General features: G+C 41.0%; 1 protein-coding gene across 1 annotated transcript in view; it reads right to left on the bottom strand.

Moving 5' to 3' along the window:
* Nucleotides 1-2,006: 2,006 nt before the first annotated feature.
* LOC144681595 (5'-nucleotidase domain-containing protein 2-like) overlaps nucleotides 2,007-21,220 on the bottom strand; it is a 61,047-nt gene continuing 41,833 nt past the window's right edge. Inside the window, exons 11-14 of the mRNA XM_078543319.1 lie at nucleotides 15,903-15,989; nucleotides 13,173-13,313; nucleotides 12,167-12,231; nucleotides 2,007-10,318 (exon numbers count right to left, since the gene is read on the bottom strand). Of these exons, the coding sequence (XP_078399445.1) occupies nucleotides 10,057-10,318; nucleotides 12,167-12,231; nucleotides 13,173-13,313; nucleotides 15,903-15,989 (555 nt within the window). The 3' untranslated portion in view covers nucleotides 2,007-10,056. The remainder of the gene's footprint in view (nucleotides 10,319-12,166; nucleotides 12,232-13,172; nucleotides 13,314-15,902; nucleotides 15,990-21,220) is intronic.

The following is a 21,220-nucleotide window of genomic DNA, read 5'->3' as shown; positions in this document are numbered from 1 at the left end:
GAAAGCAGGACGTTGTGTTGAAATGGCAAGCGACAGGAAGGTCTGGGTCATGCTTGCGGAACACCTTCAGTCTGACGGCAAGCATGAGCGGACAGACCAAAGGTGTTCCTCAAGCATGACAGGGCCCTCAACCGTGTCCGCCCCATCTCCCACACCTCTGTCATCACACCTTCCTCTCCCTCCCAGAACCATAGTAGGATCCCCCTTGTCCTCGCTATTTACCCCACCAGCCTCCAGTATTCAAAGGATCATCCTCCACCATTTCCGCCAACTCCTGCATGATATCACCACCAAACACATCTTCCCCTCACTACCCACCCTTCAGCATTCCGTAGGGACTGTTCCCTCCAGGACACCCTGGCCCACTCCTCCATCACCCCCAACACCTCACCCCCTTCCCATGCAATCACAGAAGGTGCAACCCCTGCCCCTTTACCTCCTTCCTCCTCATTGTCCAAGGGGCCCAAACACTCCCTCCTTCAATTTAGTCTACTGCATTCGCTGCTCCCAACACAGTCTCCTCTACATTGGAGAGGCCAAACACAGACTGGGTGACCACTTTGCAGAACACCTTCAGTTTGTCCGCATGACCCAGACCTTCCTGTCGCTTGCCATTTCAACACTCCACCCTGCTCTCATGCCCACATGTCCGTCTTTGGTCTGCTGCATTGTTCCAGTGAAGCTCAACACAAACTGGAGGAACAGCATCTTCTGAGTTGGCATTTTACAGTCTTCCGGACTTAACATTGAGTTCAACAACTTCAGATCATGAACTCTCATCTTTACCCCTTTTTCCAAAATTAATTTTTATTTTTTTATCCACATATTTAATTTTATTTTTATTCATTGTTTTATCCCATTTTCGATCCCCCGCACCCCACCCCACCCCCACAAGGGCCATCTATTACTCATTCATGTTGTTCTTTTCAGAGTGCTTACCCTTGTTCTGCTAATATCACATTCTGCTTTCTTACCTTTGCCACTATCAGCACCTTTTTTGGCTCTCACCACTACCTTTAACACTCTCTTTGTCCTTTTGTTCATGACATCTTTGTCTATCTCTCCTTTGCCCCCACCCTGTCACTAGCCTTCCATCCAGCTTCACCTGCTCCACCCCCTTAAACAGTGTAAATTTCATCACATTTCTATTTCTCTTTAGCACTGAAGAAGGGTCATACGGACTCGAAATGTCAACTCTATTTCTCTCTCCACAGATGCCGTCAGACCTACAGGAGATGGTTAACTACTTGACTTTTGCCAGAGTTAATCAGCAGTTTGAGAGGCCAACTTTACAGCTCGCATATTGTCAGTTTTTAAAATGTTGGGATTAATAAATTGATTTGTTATTTTAAGGCCCGCATCTTCCGGTCGGCGAGTGGGGGCCAACGCGTAAAATGATGCAGGGTGACATCGGGTATGCATCCCGACGTCACCCTGCGTCATTGAGATTATCAGTCCGGCGCACCCACCAACCTGTCAACGGCCTATTAAGGCCATTAAAAAAAATCAATTGAACTCATTAATGGACCCACCCGTCCAACCTTAAGGTCGGCGGGCAGGCCAGGAGCCCAGGCAGGCTTGTGAAGAAACATGAAACCTCATCGACAGGCGGGATGAGTTTCATGAGTGATTTTAAAAGTGCAGAATATTTTACAATAAAAGTTATGGACATATCCCAGCTCATGTGACAGTGTCACATGAGGGAAGATGGCAGGGAAATTTTTTTCTAATCTTTATTGAAAGTTTTAAATCGGTGCCGATTTCCCTAAGGCAGCACTTTGCCCACACAGGGAGCGCATAGTGCTTCCTGGCACACGTCACGCTGGGCGGGCCTTAATTGGCCTGCACACGTAAAATGGTGGCACGCCCCCCACATCAGGGGCGCCGATCAGAAGCGCACCCGCTCCCGCACTTCCACCCCTGACGGGGAAAATGTTGCCCTAAGATTTTGGGTGACTTCATCCAGCCCATCAACAGTTTATTTTACAATCAAAATGAATCTCAGCCCACTTTCATAATTTATTATTATTTCAGGAGGGTACAATACATTAGACATTACAATTTTTATTTTTCTTACTCAGACTTTTAAAACATATAATTAGCTGATAAATACATAAAATAAACATGTCAACAAAATCTTGTTAGCTACTGTGTACAGTGTACAGTGTTAAACTGAAGAACTTTTGAGTACCTAATATCAATTCATTCCACAAAATTTGCTACAGGCTAAAAATAAAAGATGCTGACACCTTTACAAACCAAGGTGTCAGAGCTAGAGCTCACTGACACTTACTACATGAGACTTCAATTTCCCCACATTATCATCAATTTGGCTCAGCTCAAACACCTGATTCATAGAACACAAAGTTGAGGCATTTCAAAAACACAAGCAAACATATAGACAGGTGAGTCAAGAAAATGTCACGTGGCCAGTTTGCCATTTCATGAAACATGGAAACTGGATATTACAAATACCTCAGGCTCAACTTTGTGCAGATTAGAAAGCAATATAACTTATATTTATCTGTTACCCTGCTTCAAGAGTTCTATGACATACAAACCTGCATTCCTTAAAGACTGCATGATGAGGCTGAAATTGTGAATGAGTCTTTTTTTTAAAAAAGTGCTTACATCAGATGTTGGAATTTTGGATGGAACTTTGAAGATTCCTGGTCAAACAACACCTTAACTTTAAAATTCTCCTGGTTTTCAAATCCCTCCAATGGTCTTTCCCCTCCCTGTCTCTGTACTCTCCTCCAGCCCCACAGGATAGCTCCTCCGAGATAGCTGTGCTCCTCTAATTCTGGCCTCTTGTGCAACTTCGCCATTGGTGGTTGTGCCTTCAGTTGCCTAGGCTTCAAGCTCTGGAATTCCCTCCTTAAACCTATCTGTCTCACTTCCTCATTTTCCTCCAAGACAGTCCTTAAAACCTACCTCTTTGACAAAGCTTTTGGCCATCTGCCCTACTATCTTATGGCTCAGAGTCATACTTTGTTTTATAATGCTTCTGAGAAGTCACTTGAGATGCTTCATTACGTTAATGATGCTATACAAGTTGTTGCTGCTGATCATTCTCAATTGAACAATTGAACAATCTTCATGGACATAAAGCTGTCCACCTCAGGAAGTAGAGGGTAAAGTGGGTTTTATTGCTCGAATTCCTGTGCTGCTACAAGATATTCATGGAGAATCTGGGAGGTGATGAGAATCCATGGAGGAATAAAACAAATCAGAAATTTTACAGGATACATTTTATATGCCAGGGAGATTTAAGTTGCGCAACTTTAAAATGTAGGTCAGAGAAGTGGAGAAATTTGGAACCATGAAATTAGTTACCAGGGGCAAAATTTTACTGTAGGCGAGCAGGGGCGGGGCCCGCTTGCTGACGCGTAAAATGACATGGGATGACGTCGGGCGGAACTCCCGACATCACCCCGCCCCATTTAAATTTTCAGGAAGGCGGGGGCGCAGCAAAATCAGCTGCACGCCCGCCGACCTGTCATTGGCCAATTGAGGCCATTGACAGGTCAATTAAAGTCATTAGTGGACCTGCCCGTCCAACCTTAAGGTTGGCGGGTAGGCCAGGAGCCCCGGCGGGAAGGAGAAAAAACATGAAACCTCATCCACAGGGGGATGAGGTTTCATATAGGGTTTTAAAAATTTTAATAAAGTTTTGTTGGAAACTATGAACATGTCCCAACTCATGTGACATTGTCAGGTAAGGGAATTTTTTTTTTCTATTTTTAATATTTTTGCATTTGGAGCCGATCTCCCTGAGGCTAAGTGTAGCCTCAGGGAGATGAGTGTGCTCTTTCTTGCACATGCGCAAAAGAGCGCACTCTCGATTTTGGGAATGCCCCCTGCCCGCACAGGGAGCACATAGCGCTTCAGTGTGGACGTCACGCTGGGCAGGCCTTAATTGGCCCGCCCACATAAAATGGCGCCGCGCCTCCGATCAGGGGCGCCGATTGGAAGCACGCCTGTATGCGCCCACCCATCAACTTCCCCCCCAACGGGGGGAAAATTCAGCCCCAGAAGTCAGAAAAGCTTTAACTTTCAGTATAGTTTGGAACACAAAAGTGTGCGACAGAGCAATCTGGCTTGGTCTGAAGCTGCAATAAATCACTGGTTGAGTTCCCAATCTCAGTCAGGACATTGAGGGAAGCTGCACCTCACAGGCAGCACCACAGTCTTTCAAGCAGTTCATTCTCAGGCAACATTTACAGCAACGTGGCAGCAGAGTTGCCAATCCCACAAAGCAAACAACTTATCACTGCGCTTTAAGTATGTGGTCCATGAGCAATCTTCCCATGTGCACAAGACACTGAAAACGTGACACTTGTCCCAATTATATGTCACTGAGCTGCCTATTGGGTAACTTTACTATTTCATCATATTAATACTAATTGCAGTCAATGAGCTTGTAATCGAGTACAGCTTTATTAACAACAATTTTTTTTAACTGCAGAAATAAACATAATTCTTCCAAAGCCACATGATGGATGAATTAAAAATAAATTGCTTCCTGTTGGTAGCCACTTCTATTAATCACTCTGCTGTCAGTAAAAAATAATTTTATGTCCATAGTCGTTTGTAATTCTGAGTGCATCTGCAATACATAAAACCAGGAGTTTTAAAAAGGGACGTTGTGGGGAGTAGGGTGGAACTCCACTGCATCAGTGCACGGAATAAACCATTAAATACATGATCTTTATGAGACCCGCGTGATGAATTCACAATTGTTACTGAAGCTATTTTATGGTAAATAGAGCTTGACAGTTGATGTGCAGATTGATGCAACTGACATGTACAAATTTCATGCATTTAAGCTACAAACAAACGAGAAAAACTTCATGTAAAGTTGAAGGTCAAAGATAAACTATAACAGCACAGAAGTGTTGATAAATCTTCAAAACAGATTACTGCATAGAGCTTCCTCTGTAGATTAGCAGTTTTAGCATAATGCAATTAGTGCATACATGTTCATTCCAGGGTTCACAGTTTATCATTCAAATTAAACTAAACAACAAAAAAGAAAATGGGCCCTTGTTTCCTTGGTTCTTTTCACCTGCCTAAAACTTACTGCAGATGCTGTAAATTGCTTGTATTTTGCATTTCTTTATAAGAAATTTGCAGACCTTGAATTGTTTAGTAAGCAGCTACATTAATCTGGCTTCCTGCAGGGCCTACTTAAATAACTAAAAGGAACAGGCCAGGTGTTCAGCAAAATACAATGAGCTCCAGATCCCACAGCAACAGCACTGTAGGCCCACTAGTAATAGTAAAGAGATCACAAACAGTTCTGTTTTCAATATGTTTCCGTAACAAATCGACTTAAAACTGAATAGAGTACCTGTCATTTTAGATTAGTTATATTAATTGAAGCACCATACTTCTAACTTCCTCCAGCCGCCTTTTTATTAAATCCCAGTTTGCATTGTCTGCTCTGTCAACTCGAGCCTGCTGTGCATTCATTCCAGAACTCTGTCAACCCTTTTCTGCCACACTGGAGGGGCACAGCTTTTAGTCATCTTATCTTTTCAAATCCTTCCTAAGCCTATCTGTCCAGCCACAACTTTTCTGAAAAACCTCTATTTTTGACTGTCCCTTCAATCAACTTACCCACCTCCCACTTCCCAATCAAGTGAAGTGCTTTGGGATGCTGTACTACATTAAGATGCTATAATGGTGCAAGTTCTCAGTAGTTATGATTAAATACCAGTAATATTCTCAAGTTCTTCTCAATGTCACTTTTGTCACATTTCAGACATATGGAAACTAGAAAAGCACCACTTTCGTTTTTCCCAACCAACTCTTTCTTCACTACAATGCTTTCCTCACCACTGGGCCTAGAGCAGGTTCATTCTCTCCAATTCCAATCTTCCTTTCTTTCCATATTCCTGAGGAAGACTTTTGTTTTGGATGCCAAATGAGCACAATTTTAACAATGCATGCTGGTGCTCATCCAAACCACAGCAGCTGTGAGCCCAAATCACTTTTAGGCTGGAGCCTAAATTAACATTTTGCTGGCAGGCTGTATGTGGCAAACAGGCATTCTGTGTCAGCTCATTGAATATTTTGCTCCTCAACAGAGCACAGTGGGCCAGCAGTTAAGCCCATTTGGATAGGGAAACAGATGTGAGCAAGAATTGTCACCAGGAGGTTTTTTGTGGGGCCTGAAAGAGTGCTCAAGCCTCAAAGTGGAAATGCTATGTGCCATGCTTGCTTTGCCTAGTTCTCTTCGAAAGCTGCAACCAGAGTCTTGCCATGGACGTAGGACCCAAATTTCCATATTTAAATAGTCTTCCTTCTGCCTGCTGTGGGCAGGAATACTGGGCATCTAATTAAAGGCCTGCTAGAAATTCATACAGCTAATCTGGTGCACAAGGCCCCAACCACATTTTCAACTGCCAATCGGCTTGTTTTTTAGGAAAGTAACAGGTGGCCAGCAAATGCAGGTTTTCCCCACTATCTTGGTGTTGTTCCTGCCTTGGTTGTTCTAGCAGAAGCTGTGAGTTCATAAGAATTGAAGTTATGGATACCAGAGCATGTTCTACCAAAGATCATGAGCAGGAATTAATAAAGCAACGAAAGTCCACTGGGTTACCTACTGAACTGGGTTTAAACAAGAAACCAAAGCTGTTTTACAAAGTCACCTTTCAACTCTGCAGCATCATTTATATAGCACACCGAGAAATTTCGCATGAGTTGACCATCAGAGAAATCTTCAATGCATCTTAAGTTTTCAAATATTATCTGTTTTCAAATATGACCTAACAGTATTACACATTTCCTTCAATTATATGCAACAACCAAGCACTGTGATATCACTGAACTATATAATGACAATGTGCATTTCTGTTAGAACAGTTCATTTTTAACCTTGTTCCAGCTGTGTCATCAATAGCAACTGGTTCAACCACATTATGCAATTCCAAATTGTATCAATTAACAAAAATATATCAAAGCCAGGAACAAATGACCCAAATTCTGGACACATTTACTTGCTTTATAAATCCCCTCCACTGAATTTGAGTGGGGGTGGTGTAGATCTCTTTCTATCTTAACTGAGAATACACCCTGGAATAGAAGTTACTTAGAATATTGGGTGATTGAGTTCCAAAGGATCAGTCAGTTTTTCATAGTAACAAGACATTATTACATTTCAACCTATACCTTGTGCAACATTTACTGATTGAAAATATTTTCAAGAATGTTGTTCCCACAGAACAACTACTTCGGACAGTTTGCAGGCAATAGAGGTTAGAGTACTACCAGCTTGAAAGTGAACTTCTCTTTTACCCATCTTCAGTCTGGATGTGTCTATTGTTCTTCATCAGTTTTCTGAGTGAATGTGTCCAATACAATTCATAAAATTCTACCATAACACATGGAACTTTGCATGCCAAGTGTTAATTTCTTGAAGCCATTTTCTGAATTGTTAGGATACTCTATTTAGTTAGAAAATTATAGATAATGTTGGTAAAAAATATTTAGACACGGTTCCTTTCAAAGCAATGTTTGCTTATCATTTCTTGGATTAATATATTCGTACCTCCTCATTGTTGAGTTGGTAAATGTGCTGTACAATACTGAGGCCCACTTTCCATCACTAGCCATGCAGAGAAAGCTGGCCGGATGGGGGGCAGGGGGTGCAGTGAGAGGAGCTGCATTGGGCCCTCATTTGGTTTGACTAGAGAAGAGGAAAATTTTTAAAAGATTGGCCAAGAACAACTTCCAATTATCCCGTCACTGATGAATATGGGCCTAGGTAAGAATAGGATGGGTCATCACAATGGCATCCCCTTACTGTTGATCGTCACTATCCAGGTGTACTTGACATGGACAAAGTAGAAGACCGCTGTTGTCAATGCAACTGAACGTCAACACAAGTCATGACCTCCAGGAAAGCAGGGGTGAGAATAGACATTACGGAGAAAATTAAAGAAAGAAAGAAAAAAATGTCTTCCCAGGTAGCAAAAAAGATATGCAAAATCTGGAACATCCCAAGCGTTTTACAGACAATAAAGTGCTACTGAAGTGTAGGCACTTCTGTAATTAAAAAACAGGGCAGCCAATTTTCACACAGCAAGCTCCCACAAACATCAGTGTGATAATGACCAAATAAATCAGGTTTATTATTGTCGGTTGAAGGATAAATATTGGCCAAGATACTGATCCCCTGCTCTTCTTAATTGCCCACTTAAGGACCTTATTTGGCAGCGAGGCAGGAAAGACACCCACAAGCCATCCCATCCCAGAATGAATCAGAGAAGCAGGAAGACCCAACCGGTCTCCACCCTGCACGCTCCCACCCGATTAAATGCCTCCCTGTCACCAAACTTGTTTTGGGAGAGGACATTAAGTTCTGCCCAATGAATTTTGTTTCCCAGGTCATGTTTTCTCCATTGGCTGTAAAATGCTCTGGGACAACCTGTGGTTTTGAAAGGTGCTAAGTGAATGCAAGTCCTTCTTTCTCACCCACCATACCCAGTGCAGTTTTCTGATATTTCCTGATATCCTATTGTGAATTTAGTGGTGGTATTACTCTTGGGCTTTCGCATCACTTCAGTACCAATATTGTGGCCATATTATTACAGTACATAAAATCTTCGAAAATGACTAATTAAAGCTCAGAGACTGAAGACATCCATGATGCACTCAACATTTCTGCTCAAGGCTAATGTTTCCAATGAACCTCAAGAATAAAAAGAACTTCAACTGTTTTTCATCAATCTGCTAACTTCAACAGTATCAAGAGAAGTATAAAAGCAAAAAACTGCAGATGCTGGAAATCCAAAACAAAAACAAAAATAAAAATACCTGAACAACTCAGCAGGTCTGACAGCATCTGCGGAGAGGGATACAATTAACGTTTTGAGTCCGTATGACTCTTCAACAGAACTAAGGAAAAATATATGTGTTGTCCCACAGTCAGGTTAACCTGTTAGTGCATCAGGAATACAATTTATATATATATTTTTGATGCAGAGTGAAACTTGTCTTAAGCACCTCTGAATATGAAAACTCTCATGATCCCTTAATTATAATTCCAATGTTATGCTGATTGATGTTTGAACATACATTTGACTTAAGGCATTTATACCTTAGTATGTTCCACAGGATACAATCTTGCCATTGCACAAAATGCTAAAAAATTTGGGTAGGTCTCAGGGCCAGTGACAAGGTCAGGCCAGGATATTAACGGTTATATGTGAGAGAATGCTGTTAATGGGAGGAAGGGGAAAATACAGTTTTTAAAAAACCAAACTTAATCTTGAGATGAATTAATTTTTCTGCTTATCCAAATAGTTTCAATTACTGTATCTTATTGGGTATTAGACAACAGGGGCTGGCAATCTGGCCTAGATCACATGGTAGAAAAACCATCTTTACCAGTATCTTTTAAAAAGTTAGTGCACCCAAACTGCTGCTGTTTGAAGTAAAAACCAGTAAAAATCATTTCCAAAATGATTTTAAGATGGCCACACTTAAACGCCCTTGTATAGGATATCATCTATAAATACAACTAACTAAGCACATGAATGTGATCCCTCCCTTTAACAAGTCCAACCTCAAATGTTATCAGAATGAATATTCACCAATCGTACTGCAGAGGAATTTTAAATACAATTATGCTTTTAAGTGCACTTTGTGTTTCTCATTTACAAGGAGTATGGAAATAGCTTGGGCCAATGGGCATATATAATTCCCATCTATCCAGGCCTTGCACCATTTTCAGTGACATCATAAAAACTTTGGAGCCAATACAAAGTGAACTATAATTTAAAAAGGAGAAAAACCACAGCAGGTATTGTTATCAACTAGAAAGCACTATGGTGGAAAAGGGCCTTGTTTAGGAAAAGTTAGTAACCTAGTCACTACTATTTCACCATATCATTTAGATCACCATTATCATTTCTCATTTAAATACTTAACTCACACCTTTTCAAATATAAACAGACCACTTTGTTTACACCTGTGGGATAACATTTTTCTCATTGTAGAAATGAAATGCACCATTAAAACAAATCTGCAACTGAGCCCTGATTGAGTTTATCGCATGTGCACCATCTCTTCTAGGAAAGGAGTCTTCATGCAGCCAGTGCAAAGCTGGTCCATCCAGAGTGGGGCTTCGTGTTGCAAAGGAGTTCGTCTGGGGTAGAAGGTGTAGGTCGTGTCATAATTTAACAGACAGCTGATGGATGACATGTAGATGTCAGAAAATCTGCACAGCCTTCGCGAAAAATAGGTCGGATTGTGATAGGTCCTGAAGATGCTCCCAAACTGGGGGTTGAATAAGTTCTTTGTCAGAGACCTAAAATAAGATTTAAAAAAACAACTTGCATCAGCCTCTCAAGTTATTACATTCCTTTTGTTGCAGTCTCATTCCCAACCACCTTCCACCCCTCATTTGAAAAAAAAGTTAGAACCCTTATTTATTCAGGAAGGTGGCCTTTAGGCATCTGACTCAATTCTGTCAATGATATCCATTAGGTATGACACATGCTGGCCTATATTGTGACTGTTGGGAGAAGCCCACCAGCTTTACTGCCCATGTGCAATGCCACAGATGATCAAATAACTTGATCAAATAACAAAAACAAAACTGTGTAGTCTAAAAGTCCATTTTTTGAGCCACTTAAAAACATTACTGATACATTTTACATGTTGGTACAGATGTAGGGGCATAGAAACAGGACTAGGCCATTCAGTCCATCAAGCCTGTTCCACTATTTAATGAAATCATGGCTGATCTGCATCCTAACTCCATCCACCCACTTTGGCTTTAAATTCCTTGACATTCAAATACAAAGCAGAAAATGCTGGAAACACTCAACAGTTAGGCAGTATTTTTAGAGACAGAAACTGAGTTAACATTTCAGGTCAATGAATTTTTATCAGAACTGGAAAAATTTAGAGATATAACAGATTTTAAGCAAGCAGGGGGGAGGGAAAGAAGAGGAGTGAAAGAACAAATGGAAAGGTCTGTAAAGGGGTGCAAGTCAGAAGAGGTTCAATGGCAAAAAGGGATTTTGGTGTAAGGCATAAGGAAGTGATAGTGGGACAGGTAAAGAAACATAAATTCTGCCATAGCCTGCTGAGTATTTCGGATTTCCAGCATCTGTAGTATTCTGCTTTTCAACTAAGATGGGTCCAAAGGAAAGTTAAAGTTAGTAATAAAAACATTGCCAACAGCTGCTATTGGAAAAGAAGGAGATTATGATCTGAAATTGAAGATTTCCAGCATCTCAGTATTTGCATTTGTATTAGCCCCTAATACCCTTAGTCAATTTCAGTCAATATGTGCCAACAACACATATCTTTTGAATCCCTTATACCATCATATTACACTCCCAATGTGATCCTCTGATATTTTACCCTTTACCAGCTGAGGAAGCAGAATGTGCCAGAATGGACTGAGGGATCTTAGAAAATGAGCTTTCAGGTGTATAAAAATGAGTATTTTCTAATTACAGGTAAAATTTCAAACATTGGTGATTTTTGATAAAAAATCCTCAAAATAACGGATTGTACAGGGCTTTGATCACTGGAATCTATGATCTGCAACATGAAAGGAGAAAGATTAACTAGACTCACTACAGTTTGGAGCCAATACAAAATGGATTATATTTTTAAAAGGAGAAAAACCTATCCACCACCCCCACCAGTTAAGTATCATTTTCTATATGAGGTAATAGTCAGATGATCCTCATTCACTGTTACAATGTAACCAATAACTTCCCCACCACCCTTCTGCTACTCCCACCCCAGCACCAACCCCACTTCCTACACATTCACTGGCTTCCCAGACAGCCACTACAATCAGATGGGGAACTTGATGTGAGCCCTGTTACGTACTGTGATGTAACATGTCTATATACCAACACCAGCCACACACAATGGCAGTTCCTTGTTCTGTCACACTGACTTACTCTTCTGAATCTCTGCTTATTCTCAATCGTAGGCTTGTTAGCATTTTACTGATGAAGCTTCTCCCCTTAGCATGTCGTCTTTTCAGATGACATTGCAAACTGAACTACTTTTGTGGAGTTTTAACAGTTGCCTAAGTGTCATTTAATACACTATTTATACTTGTAAAGTTCTACATGATTTTTTTTTGCCTTGTGCAAAACACTCATAGCAAAGCAAAAATATACATTACATTAATTCTTGTCTCTCCTTTATCCATTCATCAAGCACTTGCTTGGACTCAGCATCCTGATATACCTATGGATACAATTTATTGCATCATAAAGTACAGAAATGTGTGAAATCATTTTCTGGTATAATTTTGAGACTTTCAGATTTACTGTTCAGTCACCATTCTGATTGAATAGCAATATTTCATTACCATGGAAACACTTCTCAACAGTGAAAATGCATTCAATTGGGAAGGCGAGTAGTATTTATATTACATAGGAACAGTGTCTCCAGTCGCTCTCTGCACTAAGGCATTGATATATCCAATAAATGAAGCAAAAGAAATATGAGAAAGAGGATATTTAATGCTAAAGAAAGATTGAATTAGTTGATGACTGTATGCATGGTAGCAGGTTGTTAGCATTTGGCACTGTGTTGAAGTTTGAAACGCAAGTTGTCAGACTCCAGAATTAAGACAAGGAAAGCAGAGGCTGTTCAAAGTCTGATCCTCTCATTGTACATCAAATTCTAAAGTGCCATATTCTCCAACAGTCTTATTCAATACCTTATAGTCTAACTAACCATTTTTAACTCAGACAATTGTAAAATGGATAAAGTGGATCAGAACTTTCTAGAACATCAGTGCAGTTCTCAAACTAAGGTGGATTCAGGGGACTAAAAAGTAGCTTTTGCCCAAGAATCAGGGCATCATTCTGGAGTGTTCTGGCCTACTTAACTACTGCTTATTAAAACACAGCGCTGTATATGTAAATTGCTGTCTTGCACATTGAAAACGGCACTGCTTTCCCATGTTCATGAGGTTTTCCATTGAAACAGATAGGGTGAAGATCCATCACTAAGTACAATGGGAATAACATGAATTTCATAATAAAAGTGGGGTGTAAAACTTGAAACTTTTCAGCATAATTCTCTGAAGGGAATTAAATTGTTTCTCAGAATGTGATGAGCTTGCAGACCAATTAAATTAATTTGAATCAGGATACATATTGTGAAAGTAGTAACATTACCTGCAGTCTCTCCAGAAGTCCTGTTAGGACCTGTAGCCAGGTCAGCCCATGTGTGAACTGCTCAGTGTTAATGATGCTAATTTCTGCATTCAATTCCGGTACAATCGCTCCTGTCCTCCAGCCATGTCGAAGCATTAGATCCTATTGATCACAAAAGATAAATGCTGTATAAACCTCTGCAATTGGGTTATGGGTAAAAAAGTTAGTGTCATCTTACCTATGTGCATAAATCTCAATTACATCAAATGAGGAAGGTTGGATAATGATTGATTGGTAGCACGTCTCATGGGATCAGTAAGAACTTCAGTTACGTAACATTTCAATGTGAGCTGTCCCTCATCATTGGATCATTGACTCAGTCTGATGGGGCTTTTGGAAAACAAATCAAATGAGCTCTGCCTATCCTGATAGATCAATGAATGTACTTCCTGGCGGGGGACTGTGCCAAACGGTCCCGAATGTCCCATGTTCAATCCTTGGTCTATATTGGATTAGTGGACTCAGCTCAGCTAGGGAAGCAGTAACACTGACCAAATTGGTCACATTACCCCTGGACTAGATGTTGGAGGGATGAAAAAGGGATACAGAAATTAGCCAGGATTCTTGGATCACCACTTAATGATCTTCTATTGGCAAGTGTTTGTGTGGGATCAATAGGTGAGGACAGTCTCAGGCTTGGTTCTGAATTCCCCCCAGAAATACTTTGTCAACATTGTCAGGAAGTTACCAAAAGGCCATTGCCACCCCTGAAAACGTACGCTAAGATGGGTCAGCATATTGAGGGAGAAAACAGGGTACAGCTGACACAGAAATTACGATTACTCACTAATTTACTAGTGTAAATGGCCACAACCCATGATTATTACCGTCATATATTTCCATAGCTTCCAGGCCCAACAATGCTGCTTCTATCATTATTTACCCTTTTGCATTTCATCAGCAAGTAACAATTAATCAGTGCTAAATCAGTAATGATGCCATTACTAATTGTGTTGGGCGACTTCATCCAAGGAAATTAAGAAAGCACATGTTAATAAGAACTCTAGAGATTGAAAAAAAAACAAAGATGCTGGAAATACACAAAGGTCAGCCACATTTCAAGGGGAAAGAACAGGTTAGCATTCCAGATGTAATCTGTCAATTTATCTCCCGGTCTTTCCTTACAGGGGCATTGATCTAACAAAGCTCCTCCTCAACTGCCAGGAACCAGTATAGGAAAAATACCCAAATCAGTCTTAGTTTCCTTCGCAATTAAACTAAACTGTTCAATGCATTTGCTAAAGATAATCTTTTGAAATATGAACAAACACAATCATTACCTATTAGAGTAGAATAATTTCAGACATTAAAACAATGTCATAGGCATCATTACACATTCTTCAATTGACAGCTGACTCAATACTCCACCTTCCTACAACCTCAACTGAAATGCAATATAGCACTGCCCCTATAAGCAGTTTGTTTTCTTCATACAGTTTACCTTTCAATTGATAATGGACTACAAATCGGACTATTTTAAAATCAACAGTAAATACAAAACCTACGGCCTATTCACAGCATTTTCTGTTCGAAATGCCAGCATTGATCCTGTTAATATGAATTAAAAAACTAACTGCCACTGGCAATAGAAACAGCAAGACTACAATACAACAGGTGGTATGCAGTTATGTTTTGCACTAACTCCAAGCCATTGACAATAGACTGCAGCACCTTAACTGTCACTTTTAAATTTTCCACAGTCATTGATGGCATCAAGGGTCACTGCCATACTGATCTGTTCTCTATGCTCAAACTAGATTTAATCCAAAGGGCTTTGTAAAATTCGTTCTTCACTCATTTACTGCTTCTTCTTCATCCAGTTATCTTTTGAACTCTTTCAAGGTTCAACTCTGCCCGTTACAGCAGCTTCTTTATATTTAGATCCTGTGTAGAATCAGCGACCAATAAAACAAAGGTCATCTTCTTTGTCATGACTGGCAATTGAAGATGGTCAGCTGGGTAATATTTAAATATTCATCCTCTCACAATGCCCCATGTTTCTCTCAAAGTCAGCCATGGTTCAATGCCTCTTGCACTAAAGTTGCTGGACAAATCATTTCAGTTTATCACAAGTAGACTTGCGGGTCTAACAACACTGAGGGTTCACCACGGTGCCAATTCTTACAAAACAGCAATTTTCATAATAAGCCAGAAGTAAAATACAGCAGCTCGATATCTAAACCAAAATTTCTATGTACTAAACTGGAGAGTGCAAGCAGCTTCTAAAAGATCATTGGCTGGGACTTTCTGGCCCCGCCATGGCAGGACCCGCCGCAGGGGATATGATGGCACCATAAGTCAATTGACTTTCAGTGGGACTGGACAATCCCCGTGGCAGGCGGGGCCAGGAAATCCTGCCCATCCATTCTGCCCTTCATTTTATCTGCCATACACTAAGTCAATCTTTATTGCTTAAATAAATACATTAAGGAAATATCCTAGCCAAATCAGACAGGCGAGCATTATATTTGCCTCTGTAAGCATGAAGCTAGTTCAGAACATCTAAATCGAAACACTTCCAAATGCTCCACTGAGTTTCAACAGTTATCAATGCATAATTCAACAGCTTTCTGCTAACTTACAATTCACCTCTTTGTGAGCTGATCCATAAAGCTGCCATTACTTTATATATTGCTGCATGATTTCTATTCAGGCATCAGCTCAGAGTTACAATGAAAAATCCATACTTACTGCTAGGTCGCTGTACAGATGGTCACCAAAATAAAGTACCTTGGATCCACCCCAGCCTGTCAGCCGTAGGAAATCAAATAAGTTTCCCTGCAGATTGAGAGGAGAGAGGGGAGAAAGATGAGGAAGACTTGAAATTTCAGGAAACGTTTAGGGGGATGGATGTGGGTTTGACCTTCAAAGGCTGTGCAAAGGTTCTCGAACAATGCTTTAAACGGATTCTTGGAAACCTCAAGCTTGATAGAACAACTGATCAGTGTATACTACAAAGTGGCAGTTATGAAATACTGGCAACACCTGGCAAAATATATGTTGGATCATGGGTTCAATAGACATGGGTTCAATAGACAGGGGGTGGAATGGCACTGTCAAGAGCAAACAGAGATGGCATCCAGAGAAAAATAAACATGACCAGGGAGGTTTGGAATAGTTTGGATTGAGAAGCCACTTCTGAGCTTACTCAAACCAGGTTTTTGCTAATTTCTTTCAATGGAAAAAAATGATTAAATACACAAGATTTTTGGATACAATTTTTGATGTATATAAAAAATAAAAGGTTTCTCTTAATGAATTTGGACAGTCAGCTGTCAGCTTGACTCAGTAGTAGCATCCTTGCGTTTAATTTTGAAGGGCATGAATTCAAACCCACTTCATGACTTTTGGAGTTAAATCTAGGCTGACATTTCAGTGCAGGACTGAGGCAGTATAGCAATGCCAGGCACGTCACTATTTTAATGAGGCATTAAAACGAGGCCACATCTGCCCACTCAGGTGGATGATTAAAAACTCCATGGCCCTATTCGAAAAGAAGCAGGCAGCTGTTCTCCCCAACATTTAATTACTTAATCAACGACAATGAAACACAGTGCTTATATTTCACCTCTCTTCTATTTTTACTTAGATCTGTTGAAGGGTCGTTCGGACTCGAAACGTTAACTGCGTTCCTCTCCGCAGATGCTGCCAGACCTGCTGAGTTTTTCCAGGTATTTTTGTTTTTGTCAATGAAACACATGTTCTGGGTCACTAATATCATTGTCCATTGTAGGGCCTTGCAGAGCACAAAATGACCTCTCTGTGTTTGCCCACATAATAGTGATTACTTTTAAAGTACTTCATTAGCTATAAAATACTTTTGGATGGTCTGGGGGCAGGAAAAGCATTATATAAATAAATGTTCTTTATTTAGAGCAGGTATGTATTGTAGTGATTTGTTCATTTCCCTGTTGTCATGATTGAAGAAATTTTTAACTGTCAATTTGAGAACAAATATGATCCTCCTTTAGAGAAGGAAGCTACTCATTTCCATAATGTGCATGAATACAATGTTAGTGCTAATATATAGCCATCAGGATATCTGGATACAATTATCCAAAAACAAATGTTCATTTACTTAAATCTGTATTTAGAATTGTCAATATGTACATCTTACAAGTTGCTGGAAGTTTGGACAAATACTGGCACAGTACTTCCAAAAAAACAGATATGGCAGCTTACAAAATATATACAGCAGCCATATTTGTTCAATAAGTATGGGCCAGGATTTTGCCCCCATCAGGCGGGCACGGCGGGGGACGAGCGGGAGTGGCTGGGAAACTGACCGCTGCCCGCGATCGGGGCCCAACCATGATTTCACACTGGCGGGCCTTCCCAGCGTGAATCGCGCGCTGCAGTGCTCAGCGTTACCTGTGTGGGGGAGATGAAGATTTTGAAATTTTTTTTTTAAATTTTAAAATGTTAACATGCCCCTGCTCATGTGACTCTGAAAATATTTTATTCTTTTTAATGATGGATCGAAACCTCATCCCGCCCATGAGGTTTCGCAAAAAATCCAAAGGCTGCTGGGCCTTTTCATAAGGTTGGACGGGTAATGAAAAATTTAATTCAATTAGATCTTTAACGGCCTTAATAGGCCTGTTAATTGTCGGTGGGCGCGCTTACTCCCGCAAGCGCCCGCCAACTGAAGTTTCGCACGAGTGCGTGATGACTTCAGGACGCTCACCTGATGTCATCACGCATCATTTTACGCTCATTCAGGTAGGGCGCATGTCCGCCCAACGAGCAGAAAATTCTGCCCGTGCAGTCTGAACATGTTTTGTGAATCAATCCTCTCTTTATTCATTCACGGGATGCGGGCTTCGCTGGTTGGGCCAGCATTTATTGCCCATTCCTAGTTGCCCTCGAGAAAGTGGTGTTGAGCTGCCTTCTTGAACTGCTGCAGTCCATGTGGTGTGGGTACACCCACAGTGCTGTTAGGTAGGGAGTTCCAGGATTTTGACCCAGCGACAGTGGAGGAACGGCGATATATTTCCAAGTCAGGATGGTGAGTAACTTGGAGGGGAACTTCCAGGTGGTGATGTTCCCATCTATCTGCTGCCCTTGTCCTTCTAGATGGTAGTGGTGGTGGGTTTGGAAGATGCTTTCAAAGGAGCGTTGGTGCATCTTGTAGGTGGTACACACTGCTGCTACTGTGCATCGGTGGTGAAGGGAGTGAATGTTTGTGGATGTGGTGCCAATCAAGCAGGCTGCTTAATAAACCTTATTATGATTAGTTAAGTAAATAGCTGATCTGATCACTACTATCACTTGATGCTTAAAAATCTTTCCCTGCTGAACATCGACTATTTTAAAATCAGCCAAAAGGAAACAATTTAAGCAATGCACACAACACCCAGAAGCAATCTCCAGGTAAAACACCTGGATTTCACTGCCACCAGCTAACTACAAAGCAATTATCAAACTGAAGGATTGTACAAAAATAATCAAAGTTTTGATAAATAGGACACCAAGGTCAGTCACAACCTGCTCTATTTTAACAAGCTCTGAAAGAACTCTCAGTTCTTTCACACGTTGGCACTAAATTATATCATACATCAGGCTCCAAAGCCAGAATAGATGTGCAAAACAAATTTAATTATAGATTCATTTGCTCTGCAAGCATCTTTTTTCTCATGGTTTAAAATCTTGTCAGTGACATGGGCCTTGTCTATAGGCACTTAATAAAATGTGGCCGGCTTTAACTGTTTATACAAAGCAGCTGTTGTATTGTAGAAACTGAAGAGACCAAATTAAAAAAAATTGTGCCTTTCTTTAACATGCCACCTGTTTTTGTGTTGACTTTATTTTATGCCCTGTTCTTAAAAGTATCTCATTTACTCAAGGTCTCATGCACATACTTCCCACCAATGCTGATCCCTATTAATGGCCAGGAGGTGGGTGTGCATTAGTAATATGACTTGGCTGTTCCTTCAGTTTTAGTTTGTCACTCACAGGAAATTGTCACCCTACAGGATTTTTGCTCGACTTTGGGAACTTGTGCTGAGGAGACTTTCAAGTCTGACTGCCCAGCAGCGCAGTCTGTTGCTGAACAAGGAACCCAGTGTGTTTTCAGGCTGCTTACAGCACTGTTGTGTCAGTTGAACAGACAAAAGTCTGGGGCATGTTTAAATCAGTTCATTAGCTACTGTCACTCAGCAGAGATTCCAACCAATTGTATTCAATCGGATGCACACAATTGTCAGAGTTGATGACACTGTTTCCACGGCAACAGTTGAAACTTTTGTTCTATATGAACAGCAACACAGTCCAGTTTTGAATGTTAGAATAATAATAATTCCCTACATATACAGTATCTCTCCCAACATCTAAACACACTAAGTATTGGAAATTCCTGTTAAGTCAGTGAGGCAAAAATCTACATCTCAAAGACAAAGGAGGAACTACATGTATCCAGTAAATCTGCTTAAGTCGACAGTTCAAGCACATTTTCTGTATTAAAAATACAGTCTGCACTATGTATTCATATAACTTCATGTATTAAGATCTGTTTAGATTCCCGAAAAGGCTGAGCTTTAAGTATATCGTTTAGATTTTATTTTCACAGACCGTTTTTGACTTAAAAGTATTTTCATTATTTTTTTTAAATTAACTATAACCTCATTTGTGGAATCTAAAGTTTGCATTCTTGATACTTTGAGTCACCCAAAAGTTAAAACTGACCCTATCATTTGACTGAGCAAAGAGGCCCTCGCCATTTTGAGATCCCAGTCATTTAGCAATCAAGGGATGTCAAAACAGGTGGCCTAATGCAGCTCGTCAGGCCTCAATAAAAATTTTAAATTCTAGATGGCTTGACAGGGCGGATGCAGAATGATGCTTCCCCTGACTGAAGCATCTAAAACTAGGGGCCAAGTTTTTGTGGAGTTGGGAAGACTCCGTGGACCTTTGAAAATCGTGGGCAGACCTGGATGCAGAAGATTCGTCCCAATTTCCAACAGATCCCATTTTTGCCAGCAAGGGAAAGGGTTCACGCAGGCAAGAAACCTGAACACGGTAAGGCCATTTGAACTCAGTGCTAATTCAAACAGACCCCATTTTGGAAGGTCCAAGAGCCTTAACCTCCTATGGGAGTCACAAATCGATGGACTAGACGTATCTGCCTTGAAGGGCAGATAAGGTCCATTTAGCTGTCATGGTCTGAAGCTTTTTTTTAAATCCCCCACTCTTTAAACTGTAATAAAAAATGGCTGCAGCTGTCAGTGATTGTTTGAAAAAACTCTGCTGGACTGCTCTGCTTTACAGCCAGCTGGTGTAGCATCTGTTCGAGGAGTTTCAACAGTTATTTGTTGACATTTCCCTAAGGGCTATTTGCTATGAAAGCTTGGCTGAGAGTCAAATGCTACAATTATCTCAGAAGGGGTCCTGAGTTGACAGTTTGATTGAGCTTAAAGAGGCTATTAAAAGAATTATGGTATGAACAGAAAAGATTCGTTTTTATAAGAGATTAACCAGGGACAGAATAATACGAGGGGGTGGGGGGGAGGCAGCAAACCTCCCTGGAAACCATGTTGGCATGAAGTCCCACAGCAATGAAGCACTGGGGGGATCATTAATGAGTCCCTCATTGGGGCAGAAGTCCCACCCTCAGCTGCCTGCCAACCCAATTGGTCGGCAGCTCCATCGCTCCTGGCAGTGCCAGGAGGACATCAGTGGCAGCTGCTAGGACTGCAGCTGGAGAGAGGAGCCCAAGGCCTAGGATCCCTGAAGCAGTTAAGTCCAAGGACTTGGGCTGGGAGGGTTTGGGAGCATGGAGGAGCAGCAGTGATGAGAGGATGGGTTTAAGAGAGGAAGCGGGTAGGAAGGAAGGGGAGGGGGGGAGGGGCTGCCTTGTGAGCCAAAGGCAGCTCCTGACTTGAACTACGCACCTCAGTAGTCAAAATCCAGCCCCAGGGATCAAAGTCTTAGGATAAGGTGTTGGTCATTTAAAACTGAGGTAAGGAAGGTTGTGAATCTTGGGAATTCTATACCCAAGAGGGCTGTGGATG

This window comes from Cetorhinus maximus, chromosome 6, assembly GCF_964194155.1.
Source record: "Cetorhinus maximus chromosome 6, sCetMax3.hap1.1, whole genome shotgun sequence".
In the NCBI taxonomy this organism is placed as follows: domain Eukaryota; kingdom Metazoa; phylum Chordata; class Chondrichthyes; order Lamniformes; family Cetorhinidae; genus Cetorhinus; species Cetorhinus maximus.
This window is presented reverse-complemented; position numbering and strand designations above follow the sequence as displayed.